The sequence below is a fragment of the Gordionus sp. m RMFG-2023 genome, chromosome 4 (genome assembly GCF_954871325.1).
Source record: "Gordionus sp. m RMFG-2023 chromosome 4, tfGorSpeb1-WG-v2, whole genome shotgun sequence".
In the NCBI taxonomy this organism is placed as follows: Eukaryota; Metazoa; Nematomorpha; class Gordioida; order Chordodea; family Parachordodidae; genus Gordionus; species Gordionus sp. m RMFG-2023.
Window position 1 is genome coordinate 34,199,320 of NC_088778.1, and position 27,089 is coordinate 34,226,408.

General features: G+C 30.2%; 1 protein-coding gene across 1 annotated transcript; it reads right to left on the reverse strand.

Moving 5' to 3' along the window:
• Window positions 1-135: 135 nt before the first annotated feature.
• Window positions 136-26,644, reverse strand: LOC135928981 (ecdysone receptor-like). Its single transcript, XM_065465453.1, has 9 exons — window positions 26,551-26,644; window positions 15,428-16,041; window positions 7,626-7,760; window positions 7,359-7,499; window positions 6,962-7,176; window positions 6,563-6,803; window positions 6,084-6,265; window positions 5,737-5,959; window positions 136-1,970 (listed from the first exon to the last, which is right to left on the reverse strand). Exons 2-9 carry the CDS (start codon window positions 15,888-15,890, stop codon window positions 1,609-1,611), a joined length of 1,962 nt encoding a protein of 653 aa, XP_065321525.1. The 5' UTR covers window positions 15,891-16,041; window positions 26,551-26,644; the 3' UTR covers window positions 136-1,608.
• Between the last annotated feature and the right edge of the window lie 445 nt (window positions 26,645-27,089).

The following is a 27,089-nucleotide window of genomic DNA, read 5'->3' on the forward strand; positions in this document are numbered from 1 at the left end:
ACAGCTCGTCAAAATTTGTATCGATGACAAGTTTTGTTGTCAATTTAGCCGAGTCGAAGGTCTCATCGAGTCAGATTATTCGGGTTAAAATCTTCAACCCCAATAAATAACGGTTAATAATACAATACAACGCCATTTTTAATATAAAGAACTAGTTTTATTTAATTTTGTGTTTTTTACATCGGTATATTTACTCTTATAATTAAAAAAAAATTCATGCGGAGAGAATGTGAATAGGGGAAAAAAAGAAAAATAATATAAAAGATTACAATGATTAGGTAATAGAAAAAAAATGAATAAAAATTAGTTTTTATAAATAATTATAAAAGTGGGCTTTATGAATTACGATTTTAAGCCCCTTTTAAAAAAAAAATAAAATAATTTTTGGATTTATTTATTATTATTTTTCTTTCAAATAAAATGCTTAGATGAGATTGGTTGGTTTGTGATTGGTTGATTTCCCAATAAATAATTTAAAAAATAAACAAATTTAACTGGCAAATATTATGATATTAAATTTTTATAATACTTTTCCAAAGAATGAACAATAATTAACAAAAAAAATTTCTTCGAAATCATTTTTTCTGAAGATAATACTATTAAATTTTTTTTTCGTATTTTTGTTAATATATAAAAAATTAAGAATATTTTCAAAATTATGCAGCAATGATAGGATGAAAAAAAAAGGCGAGAAGGGAGGGAATATCATAAATAAAGGTAGAAGCAAAAAAATCTAAACCAGATTAAAAGTCCAAAAAAAATATGTCATTTTTAAATTCCGTAAATTTACAAAACCGTTAACTGATGAGTTAATAATACAAATTTTTTAACATTGTTACGCTACGCTACGGTTTTTTTTGTTCATCGCTAATTCCTCGGGTTGAACCCAGAGATAATTAGATTACCGTTTATATATATATATATGTATATGTCATTAAATTATAAGATACATTTTATATATATTATTATTATAAAGTATAATAAAAAAAAGCGAAGAATATATATATAAGAAGAATTTGTCAATTATAAATACATCATCGTTGGTGCTTATTATATTGATATGATTTTTTGTTTTATTAAAATTTAAATTACATTATTATATATATATTTATATAATATATACAATATTTAAAACCATTATTTATTTATTTATTTTTTGGATTGGGGAGATATCGCATAGTCGCAAATCATCTTTTAAACCGCCAAACATTAAAAAAAATGGAGTAATTTATATATAAAATAAATATATTAAATATATATATATAAAACAAATATTTATAAAGTAAATTTTTCAAATAAATCATGGTAAACATATTTTCAACAAATAATTTTTTTCTGTTTTTTTGTTATAATACTATAAAGTTTTTTTTTGTTTTTAATGCTTCACTTTTTTTTCCAAAAGGAGAATCATAATTCAATCATGGGTTAGTAAATTTTCCAAATAAATATAAAAAAAATTCAAATGAAATAAATGTACATAATTTCTAATTTATCACATTTCGTTTTTTTAAAAAATGATCATTATTTTGTCTACCAAAAGAGAGGGGGTAACTAACTTAAACAATCAGGTTCGGTGAAGAAATTCCTCACCCCAAATTCTTTTTGCAATTATTGTTTCACGTCCCAAATCTCCGAAAGCAGGGGCGGAAGTTTGTGGTCTTTAAGCTTGAGCGAAAATAACATGTCGCTATGCTGACACGCTATCGTTCTAAGCTCGGTCAACTTCATGAGTAAACGTGCCAAGATATTTATGTTGCTAGGGCTCAGCGCCATCGATGTTGGCATCGCGCTGGGTGTACTGCTGGAGCAATTATTGTTCAAACTAGTGTTGGAGAGGGTGCCGAGAGCGCTATTGGAATTGAGATGGTTATTGTGGTAGACTCTCTGGAGCTCGACATAGTTCCGCAGGGCTTCTAAGTAAGTTTCTTGGACCTTTTCCACTTTGTCGGGTTCAATCAGGTTGGGTCGATCTTTTTTAAGTATAAGAAATGTAATTTGATAGTACTATATTTATAAAAATTTAAATTTTATATCATTGGTTTTTCACTTATCAAAAAAAATATATACAAAAGGCACAATTCTTATTCCTTAAGGCAGAATATACCGATAAACTTTTAAATTTAACCATTCTTCCCTTTTGGGAACAGAATTATTATTTTTTCTTAAGAATACTTAATTAAATTAATATATATTTTGTTTTAAACTAACTTTAAATTAACAAATCTCCCAAGTATTTCCTAGACCAAGAAAAATATTATACAGATAAGTACAAAAGTGATTAGTTATTAAGGACAAAAATGTTGCCCGAGAGAATGGATGAATTTCAATAATAGAGAAAAGCGTATCTCGGCACGTTTAGGGTATAAGCCTTATAAGCTAAGACGAGAAGCATTTCCAGAGATTACTGGAGACCTGATGGGGTTTTTCTATTCAATAACATGGAGGAAGCAAATAAAGATCTATCTATATTTGAAAGAAAAATGATTTATGGCGAAAAACACATTTACACAAAGATAATATGATTTTTTTTTTGAGGGACGATTAGAAAAACATATAAACATCGCGTTTGCAACAAAATTGAAAAGAGTGGGCAAAGGAACCAGGGATAAATAATACTTTATTTTAGAAAATGAAAAGGTGGCCTAACATCATGAAGTGTTCAAACTAACTGGTACCTTTTACAAATTTATGTATATTTTGTGAATAATAAAAAAAAATCTTTTGTTTTTGGGATATCTATATGCCAGTTTTATGAAGTGTATTAAACTGCGTCCATTTTCCTTCGTTTCCTCTTTTTATGGAACAAAGATCCCCATTAATTTATTTCCGGGAAAAGTATGCCGCCTTAATTTATGAACTGATGTATGTTTCCTCAATTCTGCTTCTCACTCTTATTAAAATTATAAAAATAAACCCCATTTTAGTATTGGAAAATAGGGTAAAACCTATCGCCAAACGACGAAGGCGATAATTTTAACTGTTTTTCGAGAAATTCTGGCATATGTTGAACATACTCGTGATTTTCGTACTCGGTTTTAAAAAAAAATAAGAAACCCCCTAATACGCTAAAACATTTAGGCGCGTAATAAAAAGCGTTCTCTAAATTTCAAGCAAAAAAAATCTCGAATGAAGAGTTAATTCTCGGGTGGTGTTGCTTAACGGCTCGTTTTGAGCCGGTTTTTAAAAAGGGCTGATTCGATATTTTATCCGGAAGAATATTTACGCAAGCCTGAAGATTTTTCTCGTAGATGGCACAAAGGTTTGAATATCTGTTAACGAAATCTCCAAGCTCAGACAATATTTTTCTAGTTGAGATATCGAGTTCGCCGTTTTTAAGAATCGGCTCAAATCGAGCCGCAACACTATTCTCAGCGGCACCACTCTATTTTAAAATTGTTAGACTACCAATGAACTCGTCGATATTTTGGCGGGATTTTTTTTTGTCCAATAGCCTCCTATTTTATGCATTTTTATTGGATGATTGATCTAACAAACAAGAGGCAAAAAAAAATCGAGAGTTGTTAAATTATGGCGCCAGTTTAAAAAAAAATAAAATAACGAGGGCGGTAGCGCGCTTTTATGCTTTATAATCTAATTTATCAAGTTATTTAAAATATAATCATGCCGCCAATAGAGGACATGGAAGACGATTTGGAGATAGATGATAATCACAAAATTTCACTAAAAAAATTGATATTACGGAATTACCTTCGCCCAAATTTGTAACATATTTTGAACTCAAAATAATAGGATTTAATAAATATCGGGTGCAGAGAATGGCCGAGGACATTTTGGATAATTTTCAGGAAATGAATAGATTTATCAGAAACCTCTTACATCTGCACGATAGCAGATTATCGGGACTCGTGAAAGGTAAAATAAAGTATCCGTGTTCTGATATTTTATTAACTTAATTGGAAAAGAGCAGCCAAATTAAGCTAATTGGTAATGTTGATTAATTTTAAATACCCAACGATGATACATTTTAGCTGTTAAATGGTCTTGGAGCGTTTTAAAATTCAAATGAACATATTTCTTATATAAAAAGTTCAGGAAAAAAATTAAATACCACACATTGCTCTCGAGTGCGGTAACAATTATTTGGCGTCAAAAGTAGCGAAAGCGACTTTCTAAAAAAAATAGTTTATAGCGCGCTACTTTTGTTTTGTCAAATAGCGTTAGCGGGTGGCATGATACTTTCAAAAGTATCGTTTAACAACACTGACAGATATCAACTCTTACATTAAAAAAAACATTACTATTTGAAAATATGATTATTGGCAATTTTCGTTTTATTTGCAAACACCCTTTACAAAATTTTGTGTATTTGTTAATTATTTCAAATAATGTCTAAAAATATCGAAGCACATAATATTTGTTTTAGTACAGAAACTGTTAATTACGACCGAGAGCACACAAAATACGTAAACAGACCTCTTTTTTTAAATATATATTTCTTGTTATCATTCAATTCGAACAAATTCTCATTCAAAACGAACATTTATAGATTTAAAAAAATAAATAATTTTTCATTTAAAAGTCAGCGGAAATATCTTATAAAATTAAAACTATTTTAAAAAAAAATAATTTTGTGGCAAAAAAAGTATATAAATAAAGTAATGTTTTTAAACTTATTGTTGAATAAAAAAAATAAAGTTGTGATTTTTTGTTAATAGAAAAGACTCAAATTTTCGTAATTCTCCCTATTGAACGAGGATAATTTTGCCATTGTAAGATTTAGAGATTAATGTAGAATCAATTTTTTTTTTACATGAAGGGAGGTTTAAAGAATGACATTAGCAGCTTAATTTCCCTTTTTCTAACTAGTGTTGTCAAACGGCTCGTTTTGAGCCGATTTCTAAAAACGGCGATCTCAATATTTCACCCAGAAAAATATTACGCTAGCCTGAAGATTTTGCTCATAGAAGGAACAAAGGTCTCTAGACTTTGCTCATAGAAGGATCAAAGGTTTCTAGACTTTGCTCATAGAAGGAACAAAGGTCCAGACACATGTTATAAGGATTAGGCAATATTCTTCGATTAGCCGTTAACAACACCTATATTTATTCTAACATATCCATCATCGTGTCATCATGAAAACATTAAAAAAAAATACGTGCATTTGTGATATTAAAAAAAAATATACAAATTTGCATAATTAGTTGGAACTTCCCTCAAATACAAAAGGTAAATAATTTAACATTTTGATAAAATTATTTATATTTTTTCCCCTTTTAAATCTAATAGATATCATCAGTTCAAGATTGTAAAGGTTATTTTTTCTCATGTAAAAAATTAATATTTTAAACATTACAATTTTATGCAATAACATTGATGCACAAAATTATGTAATTAAGCAAATAAATTTATTTAGAATAAATTATAAGTTTAAATGGTAAAATATTATTTTTGTTTCATAAATGTTTCGATTTGAACAAGAATTTGAAAGAATGATTAAAGATAAGGGATATTGACATTTTTCTCATAAGATGTTCGAATTGAATGATAACATAATATATAAAATGCGGGTTTATTGTGCTCTTGTAATAAGACTTTCTGCGCCAAAACAATGGCAAACCCGTTTTAAAAGGGAGTGGGATCTGCCCCATCCAACCCCTAGCATTATTTTTTTTCTCGACCCAATGGTTTAAATATTATAAACTTCTTCTTAAAATGTTTTGATCTTCATGCTTAGCCTCAGTAAAGTTTCCGTATTTTTTTAGAAATAAGATATACCAGAAAAGATGAGGACGGCGGATAAAAGGGCGTATTCCGCGTTGTCTACCTTCATGACGGCCATGCTGCGACAAAAGTCGAACTGGGCTTCGGATATCTCTCCTATATTTGCCGATTTGTAATTGTCGCGCGTGTAAGGAACGTTGTTGGCGAACACGACACAGTCTGTCTCCAGGTCGTAGCGTCGGGCGGTACGGAGAACCATGAGTTCAAAAACGGCCGCCTTATTTTAGATAATAAATTAATGGGAATAACATTTCAAAAGTCAATCTTCACAAAATACGGAAAAATCATCCTGTAATATGGAACGCAGAAAGAATAAAATAAGAAGTAGTATTAATCTTCACCTTCAGAAGAGTGATCTGATCTTCCCTAAGTAGGGTTTGGAAACCGGGAAGTCTCTTGGTAAATTCTACGATCAACTGAGTCACTAGTATGGTTAGTTCGGTGCAGTGAGAGAATCGTTGGAATTTGGCAAAAATGCTATCATCTTTACCACCCAAGGAAGCGGATATCATCATCTCCGTATCTTATGACGAATAGGCGGAAGGAGATGGGATATTATATATAAAAAATTTAGTATAAAATAAATGATAACACACATTCACGGGATAACAAATTTTGCTAAATCTTAATCTGTGTAAATTAGTGAGGGAGGGTAAATGATTCTTGCCACTAAAGCAGACTTTCGGACCGCTTTGGTCTATGGCAGCTATTTGGCACTGAACGAATATTAAACGTGAGATTAAATTTCAAAAAAATTTGATTTCCGTTTTAAAATAACAAAATATGAAATATGCGTTTTAAATTTGAACAAAGAACTCACGGGAATCGATAACGCTTTCGGTGACGTCCATCATATTTTCTATGGTACTGTTATCATCGCTTTTTGCGGAAAAGTTAATTTCGTCTGGGGAGCTCATGGGAGCCGCCATTTTGGATCTAAAAATGGCGTTAGTAATGGAATTGGATTCTGAGAAGGGAGTAATTTTCTTGACCTCCTCCTCGGGCGGTAATTCGAATTGGTCTTGGTAAAATACGAGTTTACGTATGAGCTCTTGGTGATCCTATTTTAAACATTTTAAAAAAAAAATCAAATTGTTAGTTGGGATGGATGATATTATCTAATATATAAATATAAACTGAATATCAAACATTTTCGTTTCGATCAAAAAATTATTTCACTGGGGCCGTGCTCAAATTAAACAAGTTAAAAATGGCTTACTGGGGAGAGCCCTTCCGGCAAGGCGCACCAATCGGCAGAAGTAGAGGACGAACAGTTGGAATTATTATTGGCGTAATTGTGGCCGGGGTTGCTGTTGGCGGTGGTGCCTCCGCAATTAGAATTTATGTTGGAATTGCTATTTCCGGTTGTGCTATTGGGCTTGTTTTTCTCCTTGGCCAAGCGTTTGGCTTTACATTGCTTTTCGGGAACGACACCTGAATACGAAGAATTTATTTTTTTTATAAAATTAACAGGGGGCGAAAAATCTAATTCCTTTTATGACAATTCCTAAAATTTCGTACACCTTTCTCCATGAGACACTCAAATCCTTATTTACGAAATTAGTCAGGATCACATCAAAAACTTAACGCGCGTGAATGAATGCTAATAATTTTACATTCCGGTCTCATCCCAACGGCCAAACACTTCTGGAAGCGACAATATTGGCATTTCCGCCTCATGTACATGTCCATCTCGCATTGGCCGCCATATTTGCATTCGTAGCTGTTGTTGCGTGTAATACTCCTCCGAAAGAATCCTTAAAATATTAATAGATTTATAAATAATTTACATTTGATTAATCAAATTTGAAAATGAAATCGGTAAAAATATTGTAATACACCCAACTAATGATTATGAGTGACGTAAAAGAAAGAAAGAAAACCTTTGCACCCTTCGCAGGTTAGGGCGTTGTAGTGATAACCGGAAGCTCTGTCCCCGCAAACCAAGCAAAGTTCTTCTTGAGGTTTTTGAGCGCTTTTTTTGCTGCGTTTCAAATTGTCGTAGTACGAGTTATCGGCTTGATTGTTTATCGACGCATTGGGATATAATAAATTAAAGATAACATATGTAAAATAAAATAAATAAGGTTCGCGTTAACGCGATACGTGGGGTCCTCTCGTATATCGTTCTAGGGGTGTCTTGAACTCCTACTATCCTCAATAGAAGGACCAATCAGGGTTCCCAGATTTCTTCCAAAGACGCGTGAACTTCAAATATTAAGTTTCCACATCGTGAACCAAAAAATCCATGTCGGTTCATCATACGGATCAAAAATCTGGCAACTTCGAGGATCATACTCTTCCATTAAGGAGGTTGATCGATCAATGTCATTCGATTCGACTAAATGCAATTAAACGGCTCAATTATCGTAGCCCATATGTGAATCCCGAAGATTCATACCTTTTTTAAAAAATGCTAAAGATACTTCACCAATCAAGTATCGCGTAATGTATTAATACAGCAACCGCTCTCGGTGTTAGGTACCGGAATGAAAGCGCATTTTAAATGATACCCACAAGTGTTATAAGAACACAGCGGGGGTATTAACCTATTTTTTTTAAACTTAAATAATTCGCTACGGGTCGGACATTTTGCGGCCACCTTTTGAGCTACTCTTAATTTATATTTTAAAAATTATAGGGCATTGTCAACGACATGCTATATATCAAAAAACAGCTGAGGACTCCATTTTGTTTACCCATACCGTTATTAAAAAATTTTAAAACGAGAGGTCAATTTATTCCTAGGCTCTGACGCAAACTTCATTAAAGAATTGCCCGATCATCGAGATACCAAAATGGCGGGTCCAGCTGATTTGCATTCGATGACGCTCCAAACGCCTTGTCAGTCTAGTTAATATTATGTCGTTGGGTTTATTAGATCCCACACCCAAGTATTGACGTCATTTTTTTTTATGTCACAGGAAGTACTGAAGGATTAAACAAACTCTAAATTAGTTTGACTTTAATCGCCATTTTTAAAATTTTTATGACACTCCAAAATATGCTCAATATTTTAAATGGCGTTAAAGTGAATAATGGATAGGAAGGGGGGGGGGAGGGGTATAATAAAATATTAAATTTTGGCGCCAGTAGGTTCTTTTGTAAACTAAAAAAAAACACGCAAGTTATAAATACTTAAATATTATATGGTATTTTTTGTTTACGATTGAAAAATAAAATATTTAAATTTTATGCAAATGAGTCTGTTTTTATTTTTTAAAAAATATTTCTGATAGTTGTTGTTGGTGTGGTGTGGGATAGGAAAAAAGATGGGCGCTAGAGATAATGCAAAACAATAAAAATGTGTTTTTTTTCTTTTATTCAAATAATATTTTCTTTTATTTTTTATAAAAAACAAATAAAAAACAACAACAAAAGTTGAAGATGATTATGAAAATGAAGCCATGTGAGAAAATAAAAAATTAGATATTTTATACATATATATTTTAAATTATTAAAAAGAGAAAAAAAATTTAAATGGCGGTGTGGGTTAGTAATACATTTAAAGCCCGATGATTGGACACTTAGAAATGGGAGATTATGATTGGTCAAAGTAAGAAGGTCTTCGCAAGCAATCGACCATTGAAGCGTGACGCAACAAATATTTTATTTGTTTTATTTTACCGAGAATTTAAGGTATGGCGTATAAGTAATAATAATAATTTATCGTTTTTTTTTACGAGTAATAAAATGATCATAAATTTTGACTTTTGAGGTAAGCTTAAGGAATTGTAAAGTTTTTATGTTTATTATATTGTTCTTTTGAACCTTTATCGATGTTACTGTCACTGTGTAAAAGTAACTTTTAGACAGTTACTCTTAACAACAAAAAAAAGTAACGGGCTATTCGTTTTACCCTTTTTACAGCATTCGATCCTAATTTATAAAAGCTAGAGCTACAAATAAAAACAACAAGATTTCCCTGTTCAATTCGAGCAAACAATTTGACAATCTGGTCACATGTAGAGGACGCATTCCAAAACATGATAATAATATAAATTACAAATTAAGGCCAAATAATAGTAGTTGTCGCGAATATCGAAAATTATTGGCCAGCTTAAAACATGTGGCAAAAATTTGTATTTGTTATAAAAAAATAAAGCGAAATCTACAATGTCAACGAATTATATTATGTATTGTCACAAGTAATTTTTTTTTTCTATCGTAAAAAATTTATTTTATTTTAATATGTAAAACACGAAACGATGTAAAAATTTGGCAATAAAAATATTTTTTTTTTTTGGCCATTCAAAAAATCTTTTATTTTTATTTTTATGCATTCAAATTCATTTTATTGAATGGCGAATGGAATATAGGCAGGGATCCAATTCCGAACCGTAACGAATAGCGGGTCGGTTAATCTTTTGGGGTCGGTTCAGATAAACCTTTTGACTTCCCAAACAAGTGTATTCGAATTAAGTAAAGAAAAGAACGGTTTACTTACTCATCTCTAAAATTATAATATAGAGCCGTATACAATCGAAATATTTTCCCTATTCTCTTCTGTACGCTAACTTGGATAGTTGGCAGGTGTCAGATAGCAATATAGAAAAGTAATTACCGATACCTTCGGTCAAAGCAGATTATACTAATCATCATTGAAAGATTTTAAAATATCAAAAGGTTCAAACAGGTTCAAGCACATTTTTCGGTAAATAATAAAGGTTAATACAGGTTTAACGGTGGTTCTGCTTGAATTCAATGCTAACTGGATCAGGGAATTGCATTGGGTAGGCCTGAGGATTGGTCCTTTGCACGATCTGCAATGTAAACTGTGACTTCCTTTGCTCTCTACGAGGACATAAGTGAGAAAAGGTTATTGTAGAGTGAATTAGCTCATTGTTGGTTAGTTGGAGTTAAAAATTTTTGTGAAGGAATGAATTCCAAAAATTCATGCCAGGATCCATTAAGTGAGGGAGGGAAGAGAGAACGGTCTGGGAGAGCATGCTAGATAGTAGGGTTTCAACTCAGCATGCTACAACTGACCTACCCCAATCCTTCTGTCTAATCGGATTCGGGCGATGTGACATCCTCAACGCGTGACCTCCATTAGCAGGATGAAAATTCATTATGTGAGGTGTGGGCTTTGAAAGTAGATTGCTAGAAATAAAGGCAGTGAGAAGCAAGATCGATGGGAGATCTAATCCCTCCAAAGGAAGATGAGGAAATACATCCTCGCGGGAAAAAAAAGTTTATGGTGAATCGGACTATAAAATTAATTTAATTAGTTTTATTCTCATTTTAATGTTTTTTTTAAAAAATAAGCATTTTTTGATAATTAAAAGTCGTTAAAATTTTGTTTTGTCTCGAAATGAAAATTTTAAAAAATGGGTCCTCTTTTATAAACGGTTCTAAGAAGGTGATAACCGAAAATTAGAGTATTTTTAAGCTAGACCCGGGTTTTCTCTGGGTTTCCAGATAAAATATGCGATTCATACAAGAGCCCGAAAACCGGCTTTCTAAACGCGAGACGTATACAATGAGAATATTAATAACACCACGTAGCTAGTGCTGATGTCGGGTTTCAAACCGTTTCATAATCCGATAAATTATTTTTAAAGCAGTCTAAACTATCATCTTAATTCGATCGAAGAAACTATATTACAAACAGGCAATTAAGGTAAGAAGTACGTTAGAAGTTGGAGATAATTAAGGATTTGATAGAATATGGATTAGGGTTAATCTTAATTATTCTTATTGGAAACCTGACAGGTCTAGCAGGCCACATAAGTATGAACCAGAGTAAAAGATACTTTTTAAACGGATCTAGATACAGATACGGCATTTTTGAATCTAGGTGCAGTATCTACATATACTTTAACAACTCTGGAATAAACAGACTAAATAAATTTCAATAAATCAGGTATGCTAACGAGAATTTCCTTGAGTTAGATCTAAATCGAAAATACCTTGATTAAATTAGTTCCTAAACTCTAGCCACCCTCCTGTTTTAGGTTTTTTGTGAATAACCAAGTGGTCCAAACAGGGTGAAAGGGCTAGTACTAAAGTGTTCTTTAGTCCCAGAAAAATCTTACCCATTCCCGTCTTCCTAAGCGAGAAATTAGTGTTAAAAAGACAATATTTAGATATAAACTAGGAGCAATTAAAATAATGGCTTGAATGAAAGATTCAACAATCTTTTAAAATCTTCATAGGATATCACATATTTATATGTCATGGTTCGGATTATTAATCAACAAAACTTTTCTTTAAAACTAGAATGAAAACTGGGTTTCAAATTTATCAAAGGCCTACAGCAAATATAACATCATTTTTTCCGGATCGAATATCCGGGCCTGCGAGTTCCTGTAAAATCCGAAAGCTGCTAGATTAATCGAGGTTTCAATATAATCGGGTAACGGATGCATTTTCTCAATGTACATGAAGATGCCGCCAAAAATTTGACCATGCATTGGAGGAGAAAATTTCAAAGGTTGAACATTTCTCAAATTTAGAAGAAAAAAAAAATTAGGCTCAGTCCCCCCCCCTTTTTAAACGGCTAAGGAATAGAGCAAGTATCCAACCACATGTTTCACAGCTGATTAATTACCAGAAAAAAAATAAAATAATCGGAGCTAAATATTTCTAAAAAATATCGAACAATTAAATTAACTTAACGAAAAATAAATAAGATCAATTTTAAATAATCAAAGTAAAAACGTGGCCTAAAAACGTAATCGCATTTTATAAAATTTGAGAAAGTTTTGAAACTTTCTTAATTTAAAAAAAAAAAATATCATTTTAAGATTATAAATTCGTTAAATAATATATAAAATTGTCTCAAAAAAGTTTACAAAAAAAATTCCTCGCAGAAACCCTCAGGTGTTTTCTTGTCAAAAATAAAGTCATAAAATAAAATTTCCGAAAAAAAAAATGGGAGCGTTAAAATTAAAATAAACCGCGACGAGGTTATTGGGATGTTTATTTTAAAAAAATATATTTATCTATAAACAATCGAATCAATTGGAATAAATGGCACAGGAATCAAATCGAGGAACAAGATCTTCCCAAAATAAGCAAACAAATCAGATTTTGGGGTCACGTGTGCTTCCCTGCACAAATCTAACATGCATTTTAAAAAAAAATTTTTTTAAAAAAAAAGGTCAACATAAAATATCGACGAACAAGGCGCATGCGCGTAGACTTTTTATAGCACATATATATAATCAAACCAATTAAAAGTTTTTTTTTATATATTTAAAAAGGGAACTTCATCAAGTATTTCTGTATAGAAAAAAAAATAAATCAAACAAAACTAATGACCCCCATTTTTTTTATTAAAAAAAATATAAAATGAAAAAATATTTTATTTATAAGTGTCAATGATAAAAAATGGAGCGGTTGGAGAAGGAGAAGGGGGGGGGGAGAATGAGGATGAGAATTAGGTGAGGAAGAATAAGATTTTGTATTCATAAATAAATGCATCTTTCAGCCTTGACCTTTTTTTTAAAAAATATTTATTATAATATCAATGGTTGTGTGTGTGTGTAATTTATTATCATTATTATTTTGCAACTACATAAACATTAATATTTAGAAATGAATATATATTTTTTTAAAATAACTTAGAACTATTTAACCCCGGATTTGATTGGAGGAAAAAAAATGAGAAAATAAATAAATGTTTTTTGTTTGTCATCACGGAACATAAGTTATAAATTATTTTTATGATTATCATAAAATGACGAGGAAAAGGTAAATCGAGAAAGAATGGCTCATTGTCATAATTTATTTTGTATAGTGGAGTAAAGTGGAATGAGTAGAAATTTTTTTTTTTAAGTAACTCAAATGAATTCATCAAACTACATTTATTTTTTAAAGCGAAAAAAGTCAGCTGGTTTATGAAACAAAAAAAAACGTCACTCTTGATCAAGAAATGTGAAAGCCCATCCTAGTAAAACGTTAGAGTCCCAAAATTCGTGACTCATTTTTGCTTAAATTTTTTTTAATTTAGTCTCTAGAAGTAATCTGTTAATTCCTGAGGTTCTTAAGATAGTTCATCACGGAATGGTGTACATTAGATTCTAAGAAGATTTTTTTTTTTAAAAAAAAGATGGCATCCATTTTCAACTTAACTTTAAAAATTTTAATTAGTACAATATATTTTGTTTTATTCAAAAAAACAAAAACAGTTTTAAAAAAAACAAATAGCCAATTTGAACTCTTTAAAAAAAAACAAAAATACTTTAAAAGGAGTTCGTTGTTTATGTTTTGATAGAAACAAACAAAAATAAATTCGAATTAAAGTACAATTTATATTATTTTAACAAAATGCTGAATTTGTGGTTTTTAATAATATCAAAAATAAACATTATAAATTCTATAGCGTACTACCGACCCTCCTCGGTCAAGGCTAGACCGCGGTTTGCAGCGGTGCTCAGCTAATGGCAAAATTCGCGGGTTCGTGTCGGCGGAAGTTTAATTCTTACCCGACCGAGCCCCAACTTAATTTTTTTTACGAACCCAAAATACGTTGTTTGAACACCAAACGAAACTAGACAGTGAGTGGTTAAATTTAAAATCATTTTTATGCTCGGGACTGGAATTGCAGACCTTTGTTCTGCGGATGCTCTTAAGAACGGTGCACTAGTTCATGTGGGGAGCGGTGGAGATTTTTAAATCCACATGGAAAATATTTGATAACATCGTTTTGCGACCTCTAAAATTAAAAACTATTCCTCACCCAGTTTTAATTCCAAGATTTAGCTGTTGTTGGTTACATTCGAAAAAACATTGAAAATTTTAAACGTCAAAAATTATTTTTATTTTTTTACCAATAATAAAATCGATATTTTTCAAAATATTTTCTATTATTTAATTTCCTAATTTTTTTTTTTTGATTTATTATATGTAATCGTAAATTTTTATTTTATTAGCTTTTAAAACAAAAAAAAAAAAATCTCTTTAAATGAAATTTATAAACTGATTTATTGGTTAATAAAAAAAAATATTTTTGGAAAAATTCTAAAAAATAAAAAAATTCATGTAATTTTTTATTTACTTCCCGCCAAAAAAATTTTAAATTCGCAAAGGCTAGCGTCTCCAAAATGAGGACTAATTAAAACTTAATGACGTGCAAATGCGTATTTCCCCTGGCGGATCCTAGTGCAATGCGGATAAATTAAAACTTATGATTGACGTGCAAATGCATGATTAAATTATGACCCGCTAAACTATTTACTTTTTTCCTACAATTTGTTTTATTGACAGAATTGATTATCTGTAAAGTATAGCGGTTTTTAATTTAAACCATCAAAATTATAAACAGCTGTTTATTTTAGCCTTCAACTACATATATATATATGTATATTATATATAGTCAGTTACAAAGTTAACTGGGCATGGGCGAAAACGAAATCCCAACGGACAGGAAAATTTTACTATTTGCACACTTCTAAATAGGAATAGATCAAACGTTGATATTTACAATAGTGATGTGCATCGGGCCTAAATATTATTAGGTCTAGCCTAGCCCGAACCAAAATTATTTCTCAAAAAGCTCACCTAAGACCAGCTCAGTGGGGTAGGATCGGGCCGGGCCAGCAGATCGCTAACTAACAATAGCAGTCGGTTAAAAATAAGTAGGAATCACATTTCGCCATAGTAAAGGGGGCCATATTAGGTTTTTAAGATTCAATTTATTATAATATTTCAATATATGACTTAGAATTTTATGGCTTACCATTGGGTGCCACGATTTGGGAAGTGGCCGCAAGTCCAGAATTGTTGTGCGTCACGGTCGACGAGTTATGATTCGAGATCGGGGTGGAGGGACTATTTTCCAGGGCGGAGTAATTGCTGGCCGAATGGACCGGGGGCGAAGCGGACGATTCACTCCCACTCCAACCGCGGCCCCCATAAAAAATGGCGGAAGCGGGGGATGGGTGATGAAAAAGTGAGCCATGCGGGATAGCAGGGTTGGAAAGAACGCTTTCTTTCTTATCGGCCGTCGTAGACCTCGAATTCGGAATGGAGAATGAACAGTTCTGATTATTAGCTTCGCCGGTGTTGCCAACGTGATGCTCTTTGCCCCCGTTGAGGTTCATCTCCCTAGGACTGTGGTGCGGAGAATATATACGATGCTGAGATGGACGGTGGGCGGCATGATTATGTAACGCGTCCAAAATGGGTGGAGAAAACATCATCTTTGTCGGGAGGAGAATGGATTTTTTTGGAATTTGTCAACGTTCGTTTTTTTTGTCAGCAAATAAATAAATAAAAATGAGAGAGAAAAAAATCTCTTTATATCGCCACGAGGAATTTGATCCGATTCATTCCCAGTGTATCCTTCCTGTTCTAAAGAATGGGTAAATAAAGGGGGGAAGATATATTATATCAAGGCAATTAATTAAGAAAAAATGAATTATGATAATTAAATTTATAATAATAATATATAAAGTTAAAGTAAGTATTATATACAAATCAAAATATAAATAAGTTTGAAAAGTAAAAAAAAATAAAATAATTAAAAACTTAAGTAATTTTTAATAGTAGTTTTTTTTAAAGGAACTCAAAAACACTAATATTTTTATTATTTTTTATTACTGTACTAAATGATAGCAAAATAATGGGTGAAGAGGAAGGGGAGGGGGGGGTTGTAATTACATAAACACCAAGAAAACTGTGGATAATATTATTTTTAAAAAAGGGATGAAGAAGGGGGGAGGAGGGTGAAAGAGAAAATCAATAACCAAAAAATACAAAAATTAATGTTAAAGAAAGTGTTATAATATATATAAAGGTAATTGTGAGGGAAAAAAAAAGGTTTTTTCCCCGTGTTAAAAGGCCCTTTACAAATTAATCGATTGAAAAAAATAATATATATAACCCTAATGACGTCAATTGGTATAAGGAGTACTGCTAAGATGTGGCATAAAAAATGATATATATATACAGGGAATTGGCATGTCAAAGAGCAAAGTTTCCATCCCACAGTTCAGAAGCATTAATTAATCATAAGGGTATCCCTAAATTTCAGAATAATACAAACCTTTCTCTCGAAATTCTGTGAAAAGCAAATCATTAAAATTTTTCTAATTTTTCTAAACCAAACGATAAATATATATATATTCTTTTTTAACAAAACAAAATTTAACACGAGGAAAAAATTTTTAAAAAAAATGTTGAAAAACAAGAGTTCATTTTTATTTTAGCAAAAAACATAACAAACTCATAATTTTATTTCAAGGTAAAAAGAAAATATAATATTTTTAAAAAGTTAATTTAAATATTTCTTATAAAAATGTTTCTTTTTTTCGAAATTTTTATATTTCATTACAGGTGCAAAATTTTTACTTATCTTTTTCTTTTCTTTTTTTTAAACAAAAATATCGATAATGTAATTTTTTTTTACTATTTCGCAACCACCATTTTCATAGGTGTAGGCGAACATTCAAATATTTTTATTCGAGGTTTTGTTCTCGCTCTCTAAATAAGTGTTCCATCTACATCTAAAGGCTGATTAATTAGAAATTAACGGGCTGGACCTGAAATTTTTTTTTTTTTAAAAAAATCCGATCTGGGCGGTATAATTTAAAACCAAATATTTGAAATCGCCATTATTAACTGTCAAAAATAAATGTAATATATTTTTAAAAAATCCGGGCCGGGCCTAAAAAAATATAAAACCCGGTCCGGGCCGTGTTTTGGACAATTCAACTTCAAATCATTCTTCGAAGCACGCTTTTCAAAATTTAGCATGTTTAGAATAATACCTTATCTTACGAATTGTGGTTAACTTTTGATTCATTTATAATTTGCATAAAAAAAATATATGGAAAAACTATAGATAATAAGTTCAAAGATTTATGGCTAAATTGCCTGAAATGTATAGGGAAGGTATTCCAAACATGCCGGAATACGTTTCCGGCTAAGATCGAATTTTTAAATTTTAAAAAGACGCGAAATATCACATTGCGGCCAAACGTACACATGCAAACGATCACATGTTTTCCATTCCAGCATGTTAATTTTCAGCCGTAATTTCATCGTAATCTAAATTAGTTAATTCCCCGCTTTTTTTTGTGATAAAATCAACTTCGTGGCTATTTTATTTATACAATTTCTACTACTATCCTCTACGGTAACGTGGTGGGATTGGTCAGACGATAGGCCAACAAATTCCATTGGCATTTAATGGAATCGTCACGTGTTAGTGCTAAAAAATGGCGAGAAGTGGTGAACCGATTAAATGCAAATCCGAGAATCAGAACAAATACTTGGGCTCCGTTCGAGATGTCACTAAAATTTATTGAAGACACGAGGAATACATATGTAAATTCTATAAGATCCGATTGGTTGAAATAATTACCATATGAACCCTAACCTTTAGGGTTCGAGCAACTGATTACGGTTCCACTCAAAAAATTGGCGCTGGTATAACTGATTCATCTAAATTTGCATTCGTCTGTTTAAAATCACGTGATCTGTAGCTCATAACTCTCAAATCTTTAATTAAATCCTAACCCATATCTCTCTAATCTATAATCCTTAGTCCTTATTCACCCAATCAAAAAATCTCGTTCAGTTAAGCGTTCACCGAGTTGATCCTGCATCCAAGGAGAATTGGAAAATGGGCTCAGCTCAAAAAAACCCCGTTTATTCGGTTCAAAGAAATCATGGCGGCAAATGTATTTTATAAAATATATGTTTCTCCTCCCGGAAAATAGAGATAGGAACTATTAAGTTAATTTGATGTACACTATGTTATACAAATTTCGCGTATCGTGAAACTGAATTTAAATCCAGTTTGATCATAACTCCGCGATTTGGTTTGGAAAGACAATGCTAAAATATGCAGACTTTTTTTTTTTCAAATTATCTCACATTTATGGAAGATATGTTTATTAAATATTTATTAAATTTTTACACCTGACCAATGTAAGAAATTTCCCGTAAAAAAAAATAAAGATTAAAAGTGGACAAAATAGATAATTTATTTATTAATATATAATTGAACCTCTCGTGATAGATGTCAATCGAAAAAATGTATTTTATTTTTGAGATCAATCATACTTATATTTAAATATTCTTTAAGAAGAGAAAGCAGGTTAGGTAAGTCGAATTTATAATCTTTATCTCTTAATCTTGGTTGGACACTGTCGGTCAAAAGATTACTTACGGATATGTCAACATTTTAAAAATGAGCAACACCACTCATATTGATTCTTTCTTCAAACAATAGGCCTGACACCAAAATAACGGTGAGTAATGCTAATCCCTGATGGACTCCACTTCGCTTCTATAGAAGCAAATCCTCTGCTATTCCGGATTAAGCGCTATATGCCGATAATTTTTCTTCGGTGTCTGCGTAGACGTTAGTGTTGTTAAACGGCTCGTAACTCAATATTTTAGCCGGAAAGCCTAAACTTCTAGATTTCGATAATATATGTCTGAACCTTTATTCCTTCTACGAGCAAAATCTTCAGGTTTGCCTAATATTTTTCTGGATGATATATTGAGTTAGCCAGCCTAACATCACTAGTAGACGTTTCATCATCATTCCTCATAAAAAATTTAACACCGACTTGAGGTACAGGGGGTGGAATTCTCTTTTAAATCTTATGACAGTAACTGACTCTGGATAAAAAAAAACATATACTCGTATATTTTTGCCACATCTTACAAGAAAAATATTTTGGTCGATAGTAAAAAAAAAATTAATATTTGAATTATACTTAGAAATTCGTTAAGGATAGTTTGATTTGGTGACCTTTTTTTAAAAAAAATGGTTGTCAAAAGTAACGTGTCCAAATAAATTTGTTTTCAAAGAGTCTTAGAAAAGTAATTTCGGATATATTTTAGATATTTATATTTATTTCCCTTAAAATCTTATCGGTATAATTTTCGTAAACAGGATATTATTATATACGAACTTTTTTTTGGGAGGGGGGGGGGGGAGAAATATTTAAACCAAAACAAAATCGATAATCAATATCAAAAAATCACGCTAATTGTCATTTCCTTTCGTTTTGTGGTAATAGCCTGTCTGTACGGGAAGCAATTATCCTTTCATAATAACAGGTGAAAAAAATGAAAGACTGGCTGGGATTCACTCAGACCCGGATCCTATTTTAGATACGCCCCATGATTTGTCAAGAAAGTCAAAAATGTGACAAACGATTTTAAAATGTCACATGATACAAAAAAAAAGTGTACAAATAAAATTGATGACGTGTGGAATGTTTATCCGAGGTTCAAATATTTTTTTAACCGCCCGCCCAATGGAGACCTCTAGTTCCATCTATGCTCGCGAAAATAATTATCTTAAAGAAACGTTATAATCAAATAATATTAAAAATTTTATTATTTACCAAAAAAAATTTTTAAAAAATCATTTACTACCCCCCCCCCCCCTTTATCTCCACTCCTTCTTTCCCCAATTCGAATTTTTTTTTTTTATCTTTCTTTTTCCTCCAGGGGATAATTATATTTTACGAACACAATTTTTTTTTTCTCGAAATAAAATATTTTTATATTCGATTTAATAAATAATTTATTTATATAATATATAATATATATTTTTTTTTCTCCTCTATAAAATTGCGTTTTTGTGTCTAGCCTCAGAAATTTATAGAAAAATTTTTTTTTAATTTTAACCACAAATTACGAACAATGACATTAAAAAAATTAAAAATATATAGTAAATATTTTTTTTTATATATATTATATATTTATAGTGCGCAGGCGCACAAATTGAACGTTTCGACGCGGCCTTTTCGAAACGCGATTATGAAAACGTCTAAATTTTAAAAAACAAAAAAAAATGGCGTCCGATTTAAAATGAATTTGTTTGCGTTTTGTTTGAAACGGTAAATTTGTGCGCGATATTGTGCATCAATTCGACTGCCCCTTTTTAAAAAAAATTGTTCCCGGGCCGGGTTGGACCAAATATCTGACGGTTTGAAAAATCGTACCGAAAAGCCGTACCCGAAATAAAAAATATATTAGTGCCTTGTTTCTTCTTTTGCAAGAAGATTTGAAAGATTATATCGATTTTACAAAATAAAAAAAATTTTAGGCCCAACCTACCCCGGATTTATTAGGCCCGAAGCGAAATTAATTCTAGAAAATAGACTCGGGACGGGCCGTGGGATCTCCAATTCGTGTATACAATAAACTACAGGGCCTGGGGCAAGTCTGATTTCCGGTAAAATATTTGCTAACCTGCAGCTCTCAAGAATTAAATTCGACTTGGTAATACGAGAACACTTGGCGAAGATTTTGCTCCTCATATCTCCCATCAATGATCTTTACTTAATTCCAGTTTTCAAATTTCGTTTTGTCTAAAAGGCTGAATATACAGCAAATCATGCCAAGCAATAAGAGCCTTAAATCAAAATTAGGTAAAAAAAAAATATGGTGGCCAGAAAATTCGGAGTTATAACGGGCGAGGACCGTGCTGGATATCTTTTTTTTTAAAAAACTAGCGGGTTGGGCAACTTGTGCAAAATTTATCAGCGGACCGACCTATAATCTTCGTGAAAATTACGCTTCGCCCTCCCTCTATAGCATAACCGTTAAAAAAAACCATTTTTAAGTGATAACTTTAAGTGCAAAACAAAAATTTATATTCAAAAAAAAAAAATTCGTCGAGAATGATCTCAGCTAATCTTTTTTTTTAATTCCAAGGTCCGGGTCGTTAGCGATCGGACAGAAACCGGGAACCGTTTTAGCGATTTGAGTTTCATTTCAAAAAGATTTAAAACGACAAATTAAAAGCGGTAAAACCGACGATAAATTTCTCTTTTTTTTCATAAATATGCTTCGCTTTATTTTTTTATTTCCAATTTCTTTCTTCTCTTTTTATTTACTCAATTCGTGTCTTTTAATATTTTCCACATTTCCATTTAATATAAATTATTTTATTTATCAAATAAAAATGAAATTTTTTTTTATCAAGGTATCGTTTCAATAACCCCAATTTTTTCTGTTTTAAAGAAGAAAAAATAAATATTTTTCACTTTATATAAATTATTTTTAAAAATAAATTGTCAAAATATGAACCAAAAGTATATATTCCTTCCTAATCGCGCAGCCCGGGTTGAATAATTTTTTCGCATAAATTAAGGATCGCCGGCCCGGTTTTAAATTTCTTTATCGACACCGGTTTTTTCAAATTCGGCATTTTAAAAGTTTATTAACCAAATCTCGAGGCTTAGACAATATTTTTCTGGTTAAAATATTGAGTTAGCCGTTTTTAACAAATCGGCTCAAGTCGAGCCATTTAACAACACTTATGATATGATGGGGATCCAATTGTTAATACACAATATGGATATCAAAACACGATTCGTTTATAAAACCGGTTTGTTATAGAAATTGACGGTTAGAGTCGCTTAGTTCGTATTCGGCTGGTAAATAACATCCGTAAATATTTTTACCGGGACCGAGAAATTTTAAAAAAATATTAATCTGGCCTTGAATGGGTCTATAGAAACGTTCAACTCGAACAGGGTAACTTGCGCAATAAATCCGAGCCGAGTCCGGTCGGTTTTGGAAGATATCCGATAACCGAACAACGAGATATAAAAATGCATTTTTTTTCAAAAATTTTTTTTATCCTTCATCCCGCGTGCATATAAAATAATATTTTTTAATAATTTATTCCAAAAAAAAAAATTTTTTAACCATATATAAAAATAACATTTTTATTTTATTGCAATTTTATTTATAATTTTTTGTAACACCAAAATGCAAAAAATATCACTTTTTATTTCTTTTCCCATATTTATATTATAAATAATTTATCAAACACAATTCCTATACATTTTACTCTCTTCCCAAATGACAAAACTTGTAAAGATGGCCACTTGGTTCGGGGTTAGAGCCCATCCTCCGCGTGAGTGAATACGCGAGGAAGAAACTCACTTACCTCCTCCCCTCCTCCCAAACGATTTTTTTTATAAAAAAAATGTATCATGTTACTCGTTACAAAACATGTAAACCAAAAATGTGGTTGGTTATAAATTAAGAAAGAATGCAAATGCACCATAAACATGGCATCGGTGTAATAAAATATGTAGTATATTTTTATTATTATTATTATTATAATGTTTTTAGTTATTGCAAAAGATATAAGGGTCGTTGTACTTGGTATAATTTTTTTGTTGCATTATAATATGGAAAAGGGAAGGGAAAAAAATAAATAAAATAAAGTTAAAAGTTATTAAATAATTTTTTTTTTTTCCAAAATGCAACAATTCCTTCTCATTCCATTCGAGAAAAAAAAAATTTATTTTTATTTTTTTCCTTGTGGTGTTGTTTGTGGTGGAGGAGAGAGTAGTAAATATGTAAAAATAGGAATTATGGGGGAAGGAAAAAGGATTTGAGGAGAAGAAAAGAAAATAAATCATTTAAATCGTGTTTCATTTTTTTTTTGAATGGGTATTTTTAAATTTACCGAGGAAAATATAAGAGAAAAAAAAAACGCAAGATAGTTTTTGCGTTTTCCATAAAAAAATTTTTTTTTTTTTGGTAATTGGCCACTTTTAATGCTCAATTTAGGAGACGCCAGTTGTTGTTTTCTGTTAGTAGAGTTTTTATTTTCTTTTATAGTAAGATTAGTTCTCTCTATGGGGGATTCGTATTCACTTGATTTTAAATCCTTTAGGAAGGGCGATTAAAAATTTTTTTTTAAAAAATCCGATCTAATAGGAAATGTATTTTAGCATGGGTGGAACCCTATAAATTTCAGCCAATGACATTTTATTGTTTTTTTTTGTAAAAATTTATTATGAAAAATCCATATAAAAATTAATATAAATTAGAAGAAGCGGTTGACGAATCTTGTGATGAATCCGAATTGCAAAGATTTTCGGGAAAATGATAAGTCGTCCTCATATATATACATTGTAAGGTTCGGATATATATGACTTCATATGTTATGGAACCTTTCTATGGCTCTCTGAAACATTTTGGGATACCTCACTCCCACGATACCCAAGATAACTATTGTAATTTGAAAAAAAATTCTTTAAATAATTTCAAGTTATGTAAATATTGTTTACACAAATATTTTGATCACATTTATTTGCAATCGACCAATAATTCACTGGCTACTTCAACATAGATTAGCCCTGGATAAAATTAAAGGTCTTCGAAGGTAGAAAGCTTTTAACTTATTTCCGGTTAGAGAAAATATCTTGATAAAAGAAAGCAGATAATCAACACATATATCAGACTATTTTCTGATAAAGATTTTGAAAAAAATTTTTTTTTTGATGAGATCAGATTCTAAATGGAGTCAGTCGAAGATGATTCATTCAAGCTTTTTTTTTTAAATTAGGATTATTCTTACCATCTTCTGCGCCAGTTGAACGTGCATTTTAGCACGGCTAAAGATGATTATCGTCAAAAGATCTCTCGTCCATCATTTTTTTAGGAAAATTTTTGTATCGTATATTTAATTTTTCGAGTAACGACTAACGCGTTACTTTCTGAATAGCCAGTAACGAGCGTTCCCCTTTTTTTCACAAGGTAACGAGTAAGGGAAACGCGTTCCTTAGCACAAGAAAAATAGGTAAAAATTCAAATAATTTAAAATAATGACTTATTATTCAAAATTTTTTGGTAAGAGGAGCATTTTTCTATATATAAAAAGGGAAAAAAACCAAAATTACTCATAGAGAAATGTCATAGCCAAAAGCCTTGCAATATGCGTGCGGACTTAAAGATCTCAAAAAAATTTAATAGGAAAAACCCAACCTGTTCTAGCCCCCCATCCCCCAGCAAAATCTTGGTTATGTGTATGATCTAGCTATCTAAAAATAGTTGTCTAATTATATTTATATAAAATAATGTTAGCAGCTATTTCTTTATAAACACATTTTGTGATATACTTTTTAATTATATATATATATTTTTTTAAATTTAATCCTAATTTTTTATTAAATATCTGTCCAAGTTTATTCCTATCATATTCAAAGATAAGCCTTATTTTACACAATGGATGACAAAAAAAAATATGCTAAATATATTATTGATAATAATCTTTTAGATATTGTTAATTTTTAGATGATTAATATTATAGTGATATCAACAGAGCATCTGAAGATTTTTCATTGTTGAACTTGGCTTCCAAATGCCAAATTTAAAGAAGAAAAAAAAAGAAGGAATTATAGAGCAAAATTAGTTAATAAACTTTCATAGTTTTTAAATAATACAAATCACAGAAAAATAATCATTTACCAAGAGGATAAGGATATAAATTTTAACAACACCTATTAAATGTTGAATTTAATTTTAAAATGGGTATTCTGATTAGAGACCCAGCTGTTAAAAAAAAATTCAGGGCCGATCTAAATTTATCCATTTTATGTTGAATTTTTTATGTAAAATAAAAATATTTAATTTTATTTATAGAAACTAGATGCCATATGACATATTTTTTATTTTGGGTATAATAATTTTTAAAAAAGGTTTAATTTCTACATTTAAATAAATTCGGGCTTGGCCGGCAAAACTTTTAAAAATAATTTCGAGGCTTGAAAAATTAGGGCCAATCAGGTCACTAATTGTGATTTTACTATATTCATAAAGTATAATACCACACCTTCCAGTTCATCAGTTAAAAAAAATAGTGTTTAAACTAAGATGACCCGGTGATGAAAACTATGGGAATATTTTATATCTAAAGGCTAGCAATAATATTTTATAGTCATTTATTTTACATATATAATCTATAAATAAAAATTCAATTTAAATCTATTACTATGTATTCGTATCTAGATACATTTGATTTAGAAAACATTTTTTTTTAACAACTCTGATATTTATAAAGTAAATTATAATGGTGTATTTACATTTTATTAAATAGTACCTTCTTGTTAGTATTTATTTGACTATTAATATTATTATATTTTTAAAAAAACAAAAGAAAATTGATATGAAAGGTTATACATGGAAAGGTTGAATATGATAAAAAAAAATATATCAATATACTTTCATTCAATGATAATAGTGATGAAAGTGATAAAAATAATCTGATTTTATAAGTATAATCTAAAATATATCTTGTGAAGAATATAAAAGATGTGAAAAATAAGAGTAATAAAAATCATTTAATCAAAAGAGGTACAACTTATTTTAATTTAGGTCTTTTATATCAGTAAGGGCTAAGGAGAGTATGTAGATTCATTTTAATGGCAAGGAGAGTATGTAGATTCATTTTAATGGGTTAAATTTATATAAAAAATATGGGATAAAATTGTATTTAATATTTTTAACATGCTATTATATAATTTTATTATAATATTTCTATAATGATTATATTATCCATTTTGTAGATTTAAATGTTTATTAGTTTTATTTCATTGTCAATTTGTTCTATAACTATGAATTCAGGGTTATTTGATGTATTTAAAAATTTGAATAGATTTGGAATAAATTGGATTACATGTTAATCTTAAAAGCCAAAATATCAAAACTAATACCCAAATATAATAGTATATTTGATTAATTATAACAATAATATTAGGCTTTCTTGTTTTAAATTATATAGTGTATGCTATATGGATAGAAAAATATTTGCATAGTAAGACAATTTTATTTAAATTAGAAAAAAAATTTTAATATAAAATTTCTTGCACTTATATTAGTTGAAATATATTATGGCAATTACCTAAATTTATAAAATAAAGATGCATACTTATTCAATATTGCTAGTAAATTATTAGAAAGGATAATAGAATTTCTAAAATTATAAAACAAGACTAAAATATTTTTAATTATCATAAAGGATATAAATATATTATAATAATCATAATAAATTTAAACAAATAAATTAAACATATATGAAATATTTACCTTTTCATTATGGATTCTAATTTTAAGTTGGTACCTCAAACTTTTTTATTATTTTTACATATGTTTAACATTTAAACCGCAATATCTATTTATAGATTATGGTAAAATCAATTTTTAAATTATTTAAAAATTTATAGTATTTTGTCGCTATTTAAATAGAAGAAATTTCATAGATAATTAATTAATAAATTTAATAATACAAACAAATTATCTGGCTCTTACTGATGATTCTACTTTTTTAATTTTTCTATTTTAAAGTTCAGTGGCCCCAACGAATATCTGACACATTGGGGTGGGCACCAGCAAAGAAATAAAGGGGTATCACCAGTTCTTTTATCTTGAGCTACTTAGATACCCATAGACCAAAAAATAATACTATTATATAAAATATACGTAAATGTATTTAATGATGCAAATGTCTATGAAATGTGTAATTAAATTATTACTCAATATATGTTTTCTAAAACGGATGTGGAGCATCGAAGGGTGGTGGGAGTGGATAATTGGTTAGTTAGATGGGAAGATTCTAATAAATCCTC

Excerpts from the sequence above, each read along its gene's own strand:
- LOC135928981 (XM_065465453.1), bottom strand. The coding sequence starts at position 15,890 with ATGATGTTTTCTCCACCCATTTTGGACGCGTTACATAATCATGCCGCC. Across the intron at positions 7,500-7,625 it reads AACCTGCGAAGGGTGCAAAG|GATTCTTTCGGAGGAGTATT; the intron begins GTTTTCTTTCTT and ends TAATATTTTAAG. Across the intron at positions 7,177-7,358 it reads CGTTGGGATGAGACCGGAAT|GTGTCGTTCCCGAAAAGCAA; the intron begins GTAAAATTATTA and ends CTTCGTATTCAG.